This window comes from Haliotis cracherodii, unplaced genomic scaffold (assembly GCF_022045235.1).
Source record: "Haliotis cracherodii isolate W230 unplaced genomic scaffold, xgHalCrac1.p SCAF_3, whole genome shotgun sequence".
NCBI lineage: Eukaryota > Metazoa > Mollusca > Gastropoda > Lepetellida > Haliotidae > Haliotis > Haliotis cracherodii.
Genome location: NW_027266286.1, coordinates 39,520,492 through 39,539,750, shown reverse-complemented (window position 1 = coordinate 39,539,750; position 19,259 = coordinate 39,520,492). Strand labels below are relative to the sequence as shown.

The following is a 19,259-nucleotide window of genomic DNA, read 5'->3' as shown; positions in this document are numbered from 1 at the left end:
GCCACATTTACACACAACTTAGGACAACAACTCTTCCATGTATGTCCATGTATTCAAGCTTGGTACATATGTAGTATGTATTGGGTTAGATACATATCTATATATATTTTCGTTATATTTGAAATATTGACTTTGATTGGACCTTCACGCTTTGGGCATGTTCTTAAACTGTATCAAATACTGTTTTGGCTCTGTACACAAATCCTCAGATACCACAAAACCCCTAAAGCTGTAACACCACAGGTTGTCCCTACCATTTGTTCGAGAAGTTCGATTACGAATTTCGATTTTTGCATTTTAAAAATTACTTAAAATGCAATATCGGATCTGTAAACATCTTCTCGAAAACTGCCGGACTGATTAACCTAAGCACGCTGTAACATTTTTTCGTGTGTTTTTTATTAATATGTCTGTATGTTAATGGTTATAGGAGGTTCCAAAGCACCATGAAGGGAATTCAATTTCGGTTTCACGATATTGCAAAAGCACGTTTTTTCTCCTTTTTCTCAAAATCTGTTGAACCAAATTTGCCGAGACTAAATATCTGTGTCTATAATAAAGTTGAAGTGCCATAAAATATATAACATGAACAGGTTACTTGTTTTCTTAAAAAGGTTAGAAAAACGATGATTTTTGTTTCAGATTAAGAACATTGTTGAGATTTAATTACTCGTTTCGTATTAACAGTCATCTGTACTTAAACTTCATTAACAATGCTGACAGCAACTATTGTTAAGTGGCTGTTTTTGTTGATATCTAAAATTGTTGACTAATTATCCAGGTGAGCTACAGTGCTGTGAAATTATCCTGTGCGAATATATCTGGCGTCTATGTCAGAATCAAGAAAATACGAATGTCTTAATGAACACATCAGCTCAACATTCTGATGTTCTAACTGTTCTCACCTTGACCCTGTGGAAGTGGCGGAGGTACTTTTGCTTCATGATCTGCATGCAGTGCAAACAGCCGAATTTGAGGAAGGGCAGCACCATCCCCTGTTTCTCCGGCTGCGGCCCCGTCCTGCACTGCACCGCTAAATAGCTGGGGGTGTCGGGCATGCTGATGGAACTGGCGGGTGACCTCCACAGTTATTTACAATATCATAGGCTGGTTTCGCACAATGCACTTGGGGTCTCTGGGATCTCCATCACAATCCACAAACTCTATCATCTGACAAAGAACACTTATATACACATGTCATATCTACACCCTCCAGTACTTGACAGTACTACACGTGTAACAGGCGCGTTCACATACGATATGGCCGTTGCTGGCCCCACGCATTCATGGCAGCCCATTCATTTGGACTCTGGCCCGGTTGTTTCGTCCTAATAGGGCAACTTACTGCAGATGTAGTTGATAAAGTAACTTACTCCTTTATACCTCAGCAGACAGACAACGACCTTTAGGTAAATACACCGCCGGCCCACTGCCACTGAGTCCTAACCATCGTCTCCATCACTCCGATGATGTGGTCTATGCTACACACAGAAATGACGTTAAATGTATCAGGTTCAGGCCTATCCACGGGTAACATATTTATCTTGAAGTCTGTTGGACATGATACAGATACCTGTGGTGTTGGTTAACTTGCAATATCCGAAGGACGGAAAGAAAACTACCACCCAAGTGAACGGTATTGATCACGGCCAACTGTTGGTGGAAATTGAAGGGAAATGGCTTTGTCGTCATTACTGGGGTATTAGTTCCCTTTGTAGAGCGACCAGTAAGCGTCGTGACGTGAGCAGGGGTGATGGAGAGGGAGGCGACGGGACTGGAGGCTGTGGGTGGGGCATCGCTGCCTGGTTACAAAGCTACCTGTCATGTTAGACTCGCACTAGATTTGTCTCGCCTCCTGCTAATTACAAAATCAATGAGGACGTCAAAAGACGTGAGTGTTTGTGCCTGTCAGGTGTGTGGACAGATAGCGGTATTGAGCAGGCAGGACATTTGCCTCTGATTGATTGGGCGGTGTTACCACTCAAGTAGCATTTAACTCTCGCACTAATTTCCCCTTGTCCAACTCGAGATTCTTTAGAAGTCGTAATATTTCATTTCCAACCAGTTGATCCATTGATTCGCCACACACGTGTTCAAGAGATAAGTAAAAAACGATTCTCAACACTTTAATGTCTTAAAAACACATAGTTTCATATCATTGTCACAAGTTCCATAAAAGCAATAATGTTTCACAATAAAACATGCAAACCACACCTCAATTATCTAAAGATATCGCACAGCAAACGACTATTCTATACGTATATGCCGTAGACTGACACATTACTTACCCTGTGACGTAATAAATATTAATGCGCGCATTCCAGGAAAATTCGCAATGTTTAGGTAATGTTTGTGAGAGAGGGAAAGCGATTTCCAAGCCAGAATTAAAGAATGACATAAAATGATAAATAGGTTATCACGCTTATGTGTTTGGGGATGGTAAATATCCTGCATTAGGAATAAAGACTGTATTTAGCTCGCCAAGGCTCGCAAAATACAATGTTTATTCCTAATGCAGGATATTTACCATCCCCAAACACACTCGCGTGATTACCTCTATGTATCATTAGTTAATGACAGTTTAATGATAGATTTGTACAACCCATTTCATGCCGTCAAAATAAAAGATTAAGAATGTTATGAGCCAGTACCCATCAGTTAGTGAAGGTTTGATACGACCGGGTCCTGGTCATTATGATCACTTCAAGTAACTCATTAAACCTGACAAGATCTAATGTTCGTGAACGGATGACTGTAACACTGGAAATGTCCTCCACAGGTCTACCACAAAACCTATTGAAAGCTTTACCGAGGCCTTAAATGCCGTAACCTTGATGAAACAACCTCTGAGCACGAGTCCTATGACGCTCTCTGAAATCTTGGTAGAAAGAACATGCTCTATGGTACCTTTAAGAGTATGTAGACACCAAGGGCTGGAGCTGCAGGAATATTGCTCGACATAAAGGGCAAGTGGACGATTGGAAAGTTGAGGTCAACATTCTTGGCATTCAGTCTTGTGGAGAGTGTTTTGTCACTCTGAATATTTATGCATAGATCTAAATATGAAATCAGTGCAAGGAAATTGGCTATTTGATGATTATTAACAAACGATATCAGATCATCGATATTCCTGAAGTTTAAGTTAAACTTCTTGGCCAAATGACGTTGCTTTGAGTTTGCAAATCCGAGCAGAAATTCCGATTCATACCCATAAAGAAACAGGGGATAGGAATGCCTACTTCTTGCCAAAATATCTCACCCCATATTTTACATACAGGTTATCAATGATGACGTCCAGTATTTCATATAGTTTTCTCAGCAAACTTCAGATGGCATTGGCTTTCATTTTTGACAAATTGCCCTGAAGATAGATATAACTTTATCTGTGGTCACGAGGTTTTGTAACAAAAGAAGCCAGGATAAAGCAATTACGTTTTCCCTTAAGTTTGTTATGTGGGTAAGTGGTGTACTAAACAGACAAATCAAATGTTTTGACAGAATTGAACTTGGTTCATGATTTGAGACCGGGATTTGGTGGTACGTTTGCTGGACGTTCATTACCATACGTTCTTGCCTTTATCTTGTAAATGGTAAAAACGATGGGTCGTGACAACGCTGCTGCTGCTGATGCTGGCGTTGGTGGTGCTGATGCTGGTGAAGAGTTAACTAAATGCCAAACGAAAGGGAAAATTATGTCCGAACCACAAAGAAAACCAGTGGCTATGGGCGATGGCCATGTAATCAACAGTGATGATTACAAGGAAGAGGATGGTGGTGGTGGTAACGGTAAAATGTGTTCCAGACCCTCAAGTGGTTCGTGTGCTCCTTCTGTGTACATCCCCTGTATATTGTAAGGTAACCTGAACTCCCTGTTGTAATGTGGACGTCGTTCACGCCTCCACCCTCGGTGTTGCTACAAGGAAAGTGCCTGGTGTGCGTTCCTGGTGCCCCTCAAGACGGATACACTATCCCCGACCTGCACCCGCCCGCCCTTCTCCAGGGCGCAGTACACCCCGAACACTGGGGCGGTGCCGTAAGGGGGGACACAGCGGTATCTGGAATGTCATAGTTTTCAATACAATAGGATGTTCATAGATATTGAGATAAATAATCAGCTGACGGTTTCTAGAAATAAAAAGAGAACCTTAAATTTTAAGGCATGTGTTTAGAAAATGACTTCGGATTCTAAAGATAGTATTTGATAAGGAAGGAGGCAATGAATTAAGTAGTAGTGTCATATAATTATGTAGGCACAATTATTTGTGTGGGATGTTTGTCAGAACACACAATCACCTAACCACCACATCTCCCACCCCCATCATATTCCGAAATAACAAAATTTTAACAGAAACTTGGACATTTCCCGTGCGTTTGTTATCATTAACACCAATGCATCTGAGACGTCCAGTAAGGTTTAGACATGAAGGGGGAAACAGAGTATTAGTATTAAAATGGATCCATAGTGCTGCATGCAAGACGCTGAACAGAACAACGATCTAACGAGTTTTACAAGGCGAGATAAATTGCCCACTTTTAGATGACAGCTCGTTTATTCAACCCAGGTTGGTGCATGCATAGAGCTTAGCCGAGCTCATTTGATGAAACTGATGCCTACAGAGCTACTTCCTTCTCATACTTGAGCGGGACACCACACATCATTTGACATGGAACACTCTCAAAGATGTCAGGGAAACATGCTCTAAAAATGTTTTCGATCTCGTTATTCCAATGCCTCCATTATACGTTTTATACATACGTTTTCAGTTTTTTTAGAGGCTGTCTGTCTGAATCTCTTATCCCTGTTGCGGGGTCAACGGTAGTGATCGGACACCTGGAGTGTAAGTCAAACTGAAATCAGCATTCAGTTTGTGAGTCGCAAATGTTATGCATATCATTGCCTCTGTCTCATCTCCGGCAACGTCAGCCACAATCATATTGACACTGTCTCCTATCTCACCTCCGACACACGTCAGCCACAATCACATTGACTCTGTCTCCTATCTCACCTCCGACACATGTCAGCCACAATCATATTGACACTGTCTCCTATCTCACCTCCGGCAACGTCTGCCACAATCATACTGATACTGTCTCCTATCTCACCTCCGACACATGTCAGCCACAATCATATTGACACTGTCTCCTATCTCACCTCCGGCAACGTCAGCCACAATCATATTGACACTGTCTCCTATCTCACCTCCGGCAACGTCAGCCAAAATCATATTGACACTGTCTCCTATCTCACCTCCGACACACGTCAGCCACAATCATATTGACACTGTCTCCTATCTCACCTCCGGCAACGACAGCCACAATCATATTGACACTGTCTCCTATCTCACCTCCGGCAACGTCAGCCAAAATCATATTGACACTGTCTCCTATCTCACCTCCGACACACGTCAGCCACAATCATATTGACACTGTCTCCTATCTCACCTCCGACACAGTCAGCCACCCGCATCATAACACTGTCTCCTATCTCACCTCCGACACACGTCAGCCACCCGCATCATAACACTGTCTCCAATCTTGATCTCCAGCCATTTGTCCTGTAAAAGACCACAGTGAGATAAATGAGTGGATCATCACACGGGAGTCGTATTACTTAACAACGACGGGCTGACAGTGGTACACCGAGGACCACATGACGTCTTTACGTAGACACAGACTTAAGACAATCGTAGCGTGAGGTCATGGGTTAGACCACACCCCAAAAATGTGTGTGTGTGTGTTTGCGTGTGTGTGTGTGCGTGTGCGTGTGCGTATGTGTGTGTGTGTGTTTGTGTGTCTGTGTGTGTGTGTGTGCGTGTGCGTGTGTGTGCGTGTGCGTTTGTATGTGTGTGTGTGTGTTGTCGTGCGTGTTGTCCTGTGTGTTAGTTTGTGGGTGTGGGTGGGTGGGGGTTAAGATTAACGTGATCCAGACATATGAGCAAATGTTACATAAAACATCGTCCGAATTACTTCTGTCTCTCATCATCAGTAAATACAGCCAGACATTATTTATGAGCACATTAACATGATACATAGAAAATAGTAAGTCGTACGTTGTAGCAAAGATATTTAATAGGTAATACAAGGTGTAATGTTATGTGGTAATACAAGGTGTAATGTTATGTGGTAATACAAGGTGTAATGTAATGTGGTAATACAGGATGTAATGTAATGTGGTAATACATGGTGTAATGTAATGTGGTTATACACGGTGTAAAGTAACGTGGTAATACACGGTGAAATGTAATGTGACAATACAAGGTGTAATGTAATGTGGTAATACACGGTGTAATGTAATGTGGTAATACACGGTGTAATGTAATGTGGTTATACACGGTGTAAAGTAATGTGGTAATACAAGGTGTAATGTAATGTGGTTATACACGGTGTAAAGTAATGTGGTAATACACGGTGTAATGTAATGTGGTTATACACGGTGTAATGTAATGTGGTAATACATGGTGTAATGTAATGTGGTAATACACGGTGTAATGTAATGTGGTAATACAAGGTGTAATGTAATGTGGTTATACACGGTGTAAAGTAACGTGGTAATACATGGTGTAATGTAATACACGGTGTAATGTAATGTGGTAATACAAGGTGTAATGTAATGTGGTTATACACGGTGTAAAGTAACGTGGTAATACACGGTGTAATGTAATGTGGTAATACAGAGTGTAATGTAATGTGGTAATACATGGTGTAATGTAATGTGGTAATACACGGTAAAATGCAATGTGGTAATACACGGTGTAATGTAACGTGGTAATACACGGTGTAATGTAATGTGGTAATACACGGTGTAATGTAATGTGGTAATACATGGTGTAATGTAATGTGGTAATACACGGTGAAATGCAATGTGGTAATACACGGTGTAATGTAATGTGGTAATACACGGTGTAATGTAATGTGGTAATACATGGTGTAATTTAATGTGGTAATACACGGTGTAATGTAATGTGGTAATACACGGTGTAATATAATGTGGTAATACATGGTGTTATGTAATGTGGTAATACACGGTGTAATGTAATGTGGTTATACACGGTCTAATGGAATGTGGTAATACACGGTGTAATGTAATGTGGTAATACACGGTGTAATATAATGTGGTAATACATGGTGTAATGTAATGTGGTAATACACGGTGTAATGTAATGTGGTAATACACGGTGTAATGGACTGTGGTAATACAAGGTGTAATGTAATGTGGTAATACACGGTGTAATGTAATGTGGTAATACACGGTGTAATGTAATGTGGTTATTCACAGTGTTATGTAATGTGGTTATACACGGTGTAGTGTAATGTGGTTATACACGGTGTAATGGAATGTGGTAATACACGGTGTAATGTAATGTGGTAATACACGGTGAAAGTGTGAGTGAGTGAGTTTGATTTTACGCCGCTTTTAACAATATTCCAGCAATATCACGGCGGGGGACACCAGAAATGGGCTTCACACATTGTACCCATGTCGGGAATCGAACCCGGGTCTTCGGCGTGACGAACGAACGCTTTAACCACTAGGCTACCCGACCGCCCCCGGTGTAATGTAATATGGTAATACACGGTGTAATGGAATGTGGTAATACACGGTGTAATGTAATGTGGTTATACACGGTGTAATGTAATGTGGTAATACACGGTCTAATGGAATGTGGTAATACACGGTGTAATGGACTGTGGTAATACACGGTGTAATGTAATGTGGTAATACACGGTGTAATGTAATGTGGTAATACACGGTGTAATGTAATGTGGTAATACACGGTGTAGTGTAATGTGGTAATACACGGTCTAATGGAATGTGGTAATACACGGTGTAATGGACTGTGGTAATACAAGGTGTAATGGACTGTGGTAATACAAGGTGTAATGTAATGTGGTAATACAAGGTGTAATGGACTGTGGTAATACATGGTGTAGTGTAATGTGGTAATACACGGTGTAATGGAATGTGGTAATACACGGTGTAATGGACTGTGGTTATACACGGTGTAATGGACTGTGGTAATACACGGTGTTATGTAATGTGGTAATACAAGGTGTAATGGAATGTGGTAATACAAGGTGTAATGGACTGTGGTAATACACGGTGTAATGGACTGTGGTAATACACGGTGTAATGGACTGTGGTAATACAAGGTGTAATGTAATGTGGTAATACACGGTGTAGTGTAATGTGGTAATACAAGGTGTAATGGACTGTGGTAATACACGGTGTAATGGACTGTGGTAATACACGGTGTAATGGACTGTGGTAATACAAGGTGTAATGTAATGTGGTAATACACGGTGTAGTGTAATGTGGTAATACACGCTGTTATGTAATGTGGTAATACACGGTGTAATGGAATGTGGTAATACACGGTGTAATGTAATGTGGTAATACATGGTGTAGTGTAATGTGGTAATACACGGTGTTATGTAATGTGGTAATACACGGTCTAATGTAACGTGGTAATACAAGGTGTAATGTAATGTGGTAATACAAGGTGTAATGGACTGTGGTAATACATGGTGTAGTGTAATGTGGTAATACACGGTGTTATGTAATGTGGTAATACACGGTCTAATGGAATGTGGTAATACAAGGTGTAATGTAATGTGGTAATACACGGTGTAGTGTAATGTGGTAATACACGGTGTTATGTAATGTGGTAAAACACGGTGTAATGGAATGTGGTAATACAAGGTGTAATGGAATGTGGTTATACACGGTCTAATGGAATGTGGTAATACACGGTGTAGTGTAATGTGGTAATACACGGTGTTATGTAATGTGGTAAAACACGGTGTAATGGAATGTGGTAATACAAGGTGTAATGGAATGTGGTTATACACGGTCTAATGGAATGTGGTAATACACGGTGTAATGGAATGTGGTAATACACGGTGTAGTGTAATGTGGTAATACACGGTGTTATGTAATGTGGTCATACACTGTGTAATGGAATGTGGTAATACAAGGTGTAATGTAATGTGGTTATACACGGTCTAATGGAATGTGGCAATACAACTAATCAAAGGGTGTATGTGAAGGAATTACAACGTTCAGAAGGCGGTGTCAGGTCTATTTTGAGGGCATTAAGCTTTCTTAGTATACTGCTCTGACCTCATCAAACGGCGGTGTTCCTTCGATGGCGATATTGGGCCTAAAGTTGAGCATGGAGACGGGGCAGTCGAGACGCTGGTTCAGATCATGGAGGGAACTAGCTGACGTCATCATGTATGACGTCAAGTAGTTGAACGCTGTCTGAACATCAAATTGAGTCAAGTCATGAAGCAAAAGAAATGGCTTACTTTTGAATTTCAAAGGAAGCTCTAATATACATATAAACACGAACAGCACTATGATGCCGGTTTACGATTTACTATTAAGCTCCAACTAATATTTCTGGCATTGATTTTGAGTGACCTTTGCATTTTGCAATGTGGATACAGCAAATGTTCACGTTTTCCAACCATTTGTGCTCTCGTGTCTGTACACAAACATGGCTCAGGTCATCCTCGATGTATCATATCATATGTACCAGTGTATCCTATCCCCATTCCAATATACACCCTGGTGTTGACACATTCCTTTTTTTAATGGTATATGTATGTATGTAATACCCTTCATGTTTTATTATGGCATACATTGTTCACTGATGTCATGAAATGATTAATAATATCAATTATCATTACCCTACTATAATGAATAATGATACCGGTAGTAAATTACTGATGTCATTAAAACAGCTGATGGTTCAGACTCTGTAGATAGAAATACTGGACTGATAGCAATAAGCGAAATACTGTCAGCAGTAAATAACGGATATCATGAAAATGAAGTAATTGGTGAAATTAGTTTTTCGAATTCTGATATCAGATCTACTCATTTTATAGCTAAATATGGTTTATAGGCAATTTGATGATTCATGATTGACTACTGATTCACTTACTGAATTGCTGATTGTATCAATTGGATTATTGATATCATGAAATCAAAGCTGGGTGAAAGGACCTCCCAAAATATATACAGACTGACGGTGAGTCCCTACTGCCTTGACAAGGCAACCACAATAAAACAGTGAAACATTGACGCAAAGAATCAACACTGTGCCAAAACACCCTCCATGAACACAGTGAAAGAGTGAAAAAATGACATCACATCAGAGACCATATACTAGATATTATTATCTATTATATGGTCTCTGATCACATCATTTACATAACAATAATATATCCGAGCAGTTGAATGTGATGTCTAGCCTGTCAGGTACACTTTAAACCAATAATTGTCAACATTAAAAGCAATATAAAAATAATCACAGATGATGATGATACAGCCACGGAAGTTTATACTTGGCTGTGTCTATGACGTACAGCGGTTTTCAGCATTTCAGGAAAGTTAACTACCCATAATGTTTCCTAGTCACGCAAACTTGGCATATATATATATATATGCAAAGTTTCATCTTTTTAATATATCTCATCAAAGTATGTTTACAGTGTTTGGACAAATAAGGTTTCTCATATATCTATCCATGGTGACGTTTCTTTTGCGGTTCAGTATATATTGAAATAATAATGGTTTATTGCAAGAACCTAAATTGACGAGCAAAAGAAACGTTACCACAAGTCAGTATCTCGTGTGTCGGTCATGTGCATTGATAACTGCCGTGCAAAGTCGATACATGGAATGGATGAGAGGGTTAATGGTGTCCATAGGCACTCCCTGGGCCGATGTTCCGGAAGACCACTGGGCCGACCCTCTGTGCAAGACCAATTCCACCCCACGCCATGATGCTCAGACCACCCCACGTGTCTCTCTCAACAACACATCCGAATAACGTTCCCCACGGCGTCGCTAGACTCCACTGCTGGTGGCGCCAATGCTGGTGCTGTGTTGCCCAATGAAGACGGTCCCGGCGATGGCGTGGTGTCAGTGGAGATGTCTGCACGTCAATCGTCTTCACTAATGTGTCGCTGGTGTGTCTCCGTGGTCTGTCGAGCAGTTTCCGCAGCAGTAACAAAGCGATCTTGAAGATGATGTCGCACAATCTGACGATCCTGACGTCGGGTGGTGACCCTTGGTCTTCCACTACGTGGTCGGTCATCTGTAGTGTTGGTGGTCTGGTACCGTTGCTGGAGCCTGTATGTGGTCCTTACGTGGACTTGAAATGCATTTCAATTTCCTCGGACCTCACGTGTATCGGATTACTATGGCCGTTGCCGTGATGCGTTTTGGCGATCGTTTTTATTGTCATCTGCTTTGCTTTTTTATCATAAAATTTATTTTTTCCGGACAAGGGACTTTGACAAAAATTAACCAGATATTTAAATAACAACTTTTCATGCAATGTTACTTGGGGTGACGTTTCTTTTGCGGTTCAGTATATCTTACTCTTATCATTGTTGCGAAATGTCTCATATAAATGGTGGAAATCAAGGCGTCTTAATAATTATGCTTGATGCTTTTCCATATATACAGCATATTGTCCGTAAGGAGATATAGTAACTTGGCAACACTCTAGAACAACACACGTTGAACATATTGACAATACAGATATTACCAATTCAATTACCCAATAAAAGCCCCATATTCCAAACGTTTCCTCGCCAAAGTCTAAAAGTTATATCTGGCTGTCTATCCATATACACGTCACGTACTATTAACACGACTAGTTAGTATTTTGTACAACATTGCAGTTAGCATTTGACCGATTAAGGATTCATTTTAACATTTTCTGCCCAAAACCGTAAAATTTCATAAGGGAACAGATTAAAATTTCTTAAAAGTGTTTTTACAACTAAATCGCATAAATTCAGGAAATATTACATTTCGATAAAGAAATACCGTAACTATACGCAAAGTCCGTAGTCAATACGTTCTGTTATTTCGATGAAGCACAATCAATTTCCTGAATCATGAAAAGCAGTGAAAACTGGGATGAAGATAGAGACACGGCCAAGACAAATATGTTTAGCTTCCAGTACAGTTGTACTATGTCGAGTTATGTCCCTTGTACCGATTCCCTCCCCGATGTCACTTGCATTTACATCAAACAAAACTGCGACACCATATCCTCACACGGACTATATTGGTCTTGAAGAACACCTTGTCAGCTACATGTATTGGGATGTTATCAAGTTACCATATCCCCACACGGACTATATTGGTCTAGAAGAACACCTTGTCAGCTACATGTATTGGGGCGTTATCAAGTTACCATATCCCCACACGGACTATATTGGTCCAGTAGAACACGTCGTTAGGTACATGTTCTAGACTGTTGCCAAGTTACTATATCTCCTTACGGACTATATTGGTCTAGAAGAACACCTTCTTAGCTGCATGTTTTTTCACCTTACCATATCTCCCTCGCGAGTGTTATTGGTCCAGGAGAACACCTTGTCTGCGGCGTCTCTCTTGGTTAGGTGTTCTGGGGAATGCACAAGACGCAGGTTGTCGTAGCCGAGGAAGGTGTTGAGCCAGGAGGCAGCCTCATCCCCGCAGTCGATGACGTCCATGTTGACACCATAGATTCTGGAATAGAGGAAATCTGGACGTATTAATGAACAAGCAAGGAGTCGAATGACCTTCCCGGTTGGCTGTCTTTCACTTGTGTAGGTCACTTACCTGTGTCATAGTTCTAAAATCACTATATTTTACACATAGTTATAGAGTTCATATGTCAATATTTTATCTTACTAGCCATAACTAATATATTTTTCTGTAGATAATGTTAGTCAGTTGCTGTCCACGAAATTGACCGTCACAAACCAGTGACTCTGGGTTACCTATCTCGGTCAAGCTGGCACAGCTAGGATTATGCAGATTTAGATTACAGTTTCAATATTAGGTAACCAACACATTCTACAGAAGGCCTGAATCCCGACTTAGTCCAGTGGCAGGTACTTCACTCTGCCGCTAACAGAGACTTCAGGGACTCGGCAGCCTTCTCTCTGTTTTAAAGTAAGATAACATTATTTTCTTGTTAAACTCTTCTTGCCTTAAACTCTTCTTGCCTTAAACTCATATCTTATCATATGTACGCCACTATATTTTTACCATGGTTTGATATCCTTAACAATAAGTTATATTTCATTCATTCTACCGTAAAGCAGTATGCATGTTAATTGTATGTGTATGTTTATATAGATATTAGTTCATTCGTACATTAACTGTAGATATGCCAAGTCATGGATAAAGTCAAACATCCCACGGCATGAGTAAGAGTACATAGTGGTAAATACCCACAGGGAATCTCACGTAAATACTGTCACGTCTCATGCGAATGCTGGTTATGCTACGTCTATCACTTGGTTTAGCATTAACGGCATTGAAATTATACCGTATGCTAAATACATGTATATGTAAATACAACAGTGACGCTACAATGTCGTGAACAGCTTCTGTATGAAATGCCTTAGCTACAACATACAATACTCCCCAGACCATTATTATACATAATTCTTCTTTTTGTGTAATTATATTACCGTATTTATCAACATCAAACATGTTTATAAACATTCAAGCCAGTCGCTCCTACCGTAGTTATCCAAATATCAATATTATTATTAACTATTCAAATATGAAACAAATGATACATGTTCTACCGTACTGTCATCCTAATAGTGGTGTATTACTGAATGTACTATTTATCAAACGCATATAAAATATAGAACCTTGAATTAGGGAAATCACTATTATTCCAATATCTTGGTTATGTATAACTCTGTTTTCAATGTACATAACAAGAAACCCAGAGTTAGAATATCGATTCGCCTATGACTGCTAATGTGATATTTATTTGTTAAAATCATTGACTGCATCTACCTTGTAATGTAATATTGTTTGAATATCTCTCTGTACATGCTTTTTGACACTCTGCCACAAATAACGACTTCAATGAGTTCAGCAGCCTTCTCTCTGTTTTAAGGTGATAGCTGAGCAATCAGCTCTACCAAGTTAATTCCCCTTCTATCTTGGTCATTGTGACGTAGCATACAGGACCACGCCCAGACAAGCCAAAACGGTTCTAAGACGACCTACGTCACCTGCATGAAATGATGTTTGTAAAGTCGGCCGTGTGAAGCATGAGGCTGGGCATGTCGGGAGCGTCGAGACGCAGATCACCGCCACCTAGTGGAGTGGTTGAGATGAGTGTCATCCGGGTCTCAGTCTTCATGTTGAGCATGTACCGACCTTTGATCACCATCAAGTGTCTGCAGATAAGAACTGGTCCATGTTAGAACAAAAACAAAACAACATTGACTTTTTTTCACGGAATAAATAATTTGGATAGTTCGGCGTCTGATCTATTGCTTTACCTATTACATACGACACCTATACATCGATCGTATCTATATCATTTAATTCATACCTTCTGAATGCCTGTAGTTAGCGAGGTACCGATATGTTCTTTATATGTCACGTATAATGACACCCCAGAGAAATATGTCTTACATCAGCGAAACGAATTTCGTTAAAATTTAAGCACTATACCAACAAATTAAAAAATTTCACCAGACTGCTGTATAATGTGAACCTTGAAAGTGTTGGAAGCAGGAAGTGATGTAAAAACTGCCTTACAGTAATTATTACAGTCAAATAATCCATTTGGCAAAGCTACTAAAATATGTGGGAATTTTATCAACTGACTGAAATATGGCATGATCAACTACATGAAAGTTTATATTCCCAACTTTTTTTCTGCATATTTTGCCATTCACTTATCACAAACAACAGGCAACTGTGGAAGCTGCTGTTGCACAGAACATTGCTCTCTCGGTATCTGCACCTTTATTCACCCCGCTGTAGTTACAACGCATATGTCCTTGACCACCTTGACCACTGCATGGTTCTGATGCCATTCTGCTGCCCTCTCCTTGGGCCGATGTTCTGGAAGACCACTGGGCCGACCCTCTGTGCAAGACCAATTCCACCCCACGCCATGATGCTCAGACCACCCCACGTGTCTCTCTCAACAACACATCCGAATAACGTTCCCCACGGCGTCGCTAGACTCTCTCTCTCTCTCTCTCTGCCATCTGCTGTTTAGATACAGTAACGGCTCACGTCTGAGAAGAGGACTCTTCTCCACTGCTGGTGGCGCCAATGCTGGTGTGTGTTGCCCAATGAAGACGGTCCCGGCGATGACGTGGTGTCAGTGGAGATGTCTGCACGTCAATCGTCTTCACTAATGTGTCGCTGGTGTGTCTCCGTGGTCTGTCGAGCAGTTTCCGAAGCAGTAACAAAGCGATCTTGAAGATGATGTCGCACAATCTGACGATCCTGACGTCGGACGGTGACCCTTGGTCATCTGTAGTGTTGGTGGTCTGGTACCGTTGCTGGAGCCTGTATGTGGTCCTTATGTGGACTTGAAATGCATTGTCTACTTGCCGGGCGGTTTGTCCAGCTTGCACTCGTCCAAGGGCTTGGTGTCGCTGATTTCTTGTCAAGCTTGGCATGTGGTAGCAATTCAATAACGAATGAAAGTTATCCGATCTGGGTGGATTTTTATAGGGCAAGAAAGGGGGAACGCCTGTGCATTTCAATTTCCTCGGAACTCACGTGCATCGGGTTACCATGGCCGTTGCCGTGATGCGTTTTTGCCATCGGTTTTATTGTCATCTGCTTTGTTTTTTTATCATCAAATTTAATTTTTCCTGACAAGGTAATGTTAATTTTAGAAACTTTGACAAAAATTACCCAGATATTTAAATAACAACTTTTCATGCAATGTTACTTGGGGTGACGTTTCTTTTGCGGTTCAGTATATATCTATGCTGAAGTTTCCAAGTAAGGGTAAATTATGTTTAACAAAGTTGATAACCTTGTCCAAGGATACAACCCAGTGACTTGCATGATATTGCGCTTGAAATGTTTAGATGGAGATTTATTGCAAGCAGATGAAGGCGTAGTTCTTTATTTAAGCAAAATTATGAGATGTGTTTCTTGTTTGTTTCACTGTTGATTTTCTGTTGTTTTTCAATTACAGGAAAGTTAACTTCGAATGGCATTAAGACATATTAACGGGTGACATGTAATGAACATCTGTTGTACTATCACAGCGGCAGTAAAGTCACGTCCACACGAGAGGAAAAAATATAGTTGGACAAAATGGGTTTCAGCAAATAGTGTGGATGTACAAATGACCAAAGGGGACACAAAGATATTAATATACAAATGTCCCATGAAGACACAAAGATATTTATATACAAATGTCCCATGAAGACACAAAGATACTGACCTACAAATGACCAATGAAGACACAAAGATATTTATATACAAATGTCCCATGAAGACACAAAGATATTAATATACAAATGTCCCATGAAGACACAAAGATATTAATATACAAATGTCCCATGAAGACACAAAGATATTAATATACAAATGTCCCATGAAGACACAAAGATACTGACCTACAAATGACCAATGAAGACACAAAGATATTGACAGATATGAACCATAAAGACACAAAGATATTTATATACAAATGAGCCAGGAAGACACAATGATATTGACATACAAATGACCAATAAAGACACAAAGATATTGATATAAAAATGACCAATGAAGACACAAAGATATTGATATACAAATCAACCATGAAGACACAAAGGTATTGACATACAAATGAACCATAAAAGCACAAAGATATATATCATAATCTCCCAACCGATATGCGAAACGTCCCAACATACCACTCAACTGCGTGTAATTGGCATACCGACGGACAAACAGTATTCAGGAAGCAAGCAACTCTTGTGTCACTAACGGAATATTCCACCTACTAGTGGAGTAGATTGGGATCATGCATGTCCATATGTTGCATGTCCATATGTTGTGTGTACTTTTCTTGGTCGAATATCAAATTGAAAGCTTTTGTTATATACCGGTTCAACTTTTACAGGTAGGTAGATATATACAAGAAGCACTATGTTCCAGAACAGCGTACAGTGGTAGTTAGTGTGCTGTTGGTGACGCGGAGCACATATCCCAATCCAACTAGGCTAGGAATAACCCCTACCTCTTTCTCTCTCTTTAACATTGGACCAAGGATGGGGCTATCGAAAAACACAAATGTCCAAGTGAATGCTTAAAAAATAACTATGATTAAAAATACATTGTTGCAGGGTGTTGCAAGACCTCTGTCTGATCGTCACCCAGTTTGACTGTCAATATCTCACGTGTAGATAACGCACGCCCTGTTTGACTGTCACCCTCTCACGTGTAGTTACCTTTTACCCTGTTTGACTGTCATCTTAAACTGTCTGAGTGTCATATTTAAATATTATGTTACCTGTCCAAAAGTCCTCTGTAACTGAATCCAAGCCCAGTAGCTTCAGCTTCCTGGCACTCAATAGCTCCACACGACTTGATGGGGAAGGTGTACAGAGCATGCACTCGGCCCACACATTCAAACATCTCACCCCTCTTCTTCCTCAGCCATCCAAGGGCAGTCAGCTTGATGGCCGAGACTGTGACGAAGAAGGTAAAGAGTCCCAAAGGGGACTTGTTAATGTCTATCGCGAACATGTGTCCCGTTTGATATCCAAGTGTATTGTGAAGGACGTGATATTGTACCGCCCTTATCTGCACACAGCGGTACGATGCAGTGTTGAGGCAATAAAGCAAGAGTATCTGCTTAGTACTTGATAGGAACAAGAGAAGGAGAGGTAGCCTTGTGGACATCCATACATCAGATCGAGTGACGATGCAAATCAACGACTGTGTATAATCGGACGTATGCCTGACGGTCATACAAATAGGGTCGTGCAGCTACACTCCATGTTACTCTGCTCACGTACACGGCAACGTGTAAGTAACATATTTATATATTTACTTTTTAGGATGACTTGTGATCATTTGAGATTCCGTCAATCCAGTACAGAAGGCGCATGTATAATGTGATCACTTTAGCTCTCGTGTAGGGGTGCACGTGTCTCCCAGTTCCTAGTCGTGCCAGGAGCAGGTTGTTCCGAATTCTAGTTTAGTTTGTCAGCACAATGTACCAGCACTTCTTGGTACTACATCGTTTGGGGTTTCTCGTGCATTACGTCTGTTCGCCTTGATATAACTGAAATAATGTTCAAAGCTGCGTTAAAGCAAAGTCACCCGCTTCTAAGTATATGTTTCAGGGAGCGTTTGTTCTTCTTCCGTCTGACACTAAATCCCGGTAAAAGTGTAATATGGAAATATCCCACCTGTCACAAATGGATATGACTTGTAATTAATGGGGATTGGTATGCATGGCACGGCGTGGCAAGGCGTGGCACGGCTTTGCTTGCTATAGGAGGCATCGACAACTAACTATTGTAGGTCAAACCGAAACCCACACAAATGGGATATTTCATTGACATAACGTTTTGGTTTATCACAAAGCAGCATTAAAACCAAACTTATACACTCAGTCCTTCTGCCGTCGTCTCGGCCCATGCAGTCCTAGCGAATGAAGCAAGTCATTTAAAGCCGCTCTTTATAAACGGCTTCAAGTAAAACAATTCAGTTTGCTTTATGTAGATCGCCATCGTGTGATGTCCTGCAGGTGCTATTCTGGTTTGGTATGTGATTTGTATAGGTCTAGGTCGTGCATAGATGTGACCATCTTCTCAGGTCTTGCAAAGGTTAATTTCAGTGATGGCTTTATGTAGATTTGTTGCAAATCTTTGACATGAGATCCAGTGTGGGTGTTGTGTTGATCTTCTGTAGATTTGAGTGGAAGTAGAAATATATTGTCAATTACCGATATTTGTATTTACATCTATCCTCACCGATTGACATACGTACCAAAACGCAAACTTACAAACTTACTTTACCTGATATTTCAAGCTTGCAACATAAAGGACAGCAAAGTTCTCCGTACTTGAATACTGTCTATGAATACCGAACTGCCTATTGGTGCCCTGAGCAATATCACACGTGTGCTGCAGCCGAGCGTCATATGCATGTATCAACAGGTAACACATCAATATCATCTGGCATCCCATTGTCTGTGCGTCAAGGGCTGGTGGGTAATGACTCCCCTTAACGAAGAACGTGCACGGATAATGTTGAAGTATATTTGAAGTATGTGTTACACGTATACATGAAAGACACGGCTGTTAAGAACAAACACACCTGCACCATCGGGTCCACATTTAGATAGCAGGATTAAGACAGCTCTAGAAAGGTGTCTGTTTCCGCTGTCCCGCGACCTATAACTTCCAACTAATTGTTCTTCCTTATTTAAATTAATGAAATACCCGCAATCTGGTTG

The 19,259-nt window shown here is 40.6% G+C and overlaps 1 protein-coding gene across 1 annotated transcript; it reads right to left on the bottom strand.

Moving 5' to 3' along the window:
- Positions 1-2,141: 2,141 nt before the first annotated feature.
- LOC139474493 (mitochondrial amidoxime-reducing component 1-like) lies at positions 2,142-17,695 on the bottom strand. Its single transcript, XM_071257538.1, has 7 exons — positions 17,304-17,695; positions 14,053-14,220; positions 12,364-12,538; positions 9,122-9,262; positions 5,491-5,555; positions 4,757-4,831; positions 2,142-4,055 (listed from the first exon to the last, which is right to left on the bottom strand). The coding sequence occupies exons 1-7, from the start codon at positions 17,693-17,695 to the stop codon at positions 3,914-3,916; spliced, it is 1,158 nt and encodes a 385-aa protein (XP_071113639.1). The 3' UTR covers positions 2,142-3,913.
- Between the last annotated feature and the right edge of the window lie 1,564 nt (positions 17,696-19,259).

Coding starts and splice junctions, on each gene's coding strand:
- LOC139474493 (XM_071257538.1), bottom strand. CDS start 17,695: ATGTCCACAAGGCTACCTCTCCTTCTCTTGTTCCTATCAAGTACTAAG. Junction 14,221..17,303: donor TACAGAGGACTTTTGGACAG/GTAACATAATAT, acceptor TCTTATCTGCAG/ACACTTGATGGTGATCAAAG. Junction 4,832..5,490: donor GTGGCTGACGTGTGTCGGAG/GTGAGATAGGAG, acceptor CTTACACTCCAG/GTGTCCGATCACTACCGTTG.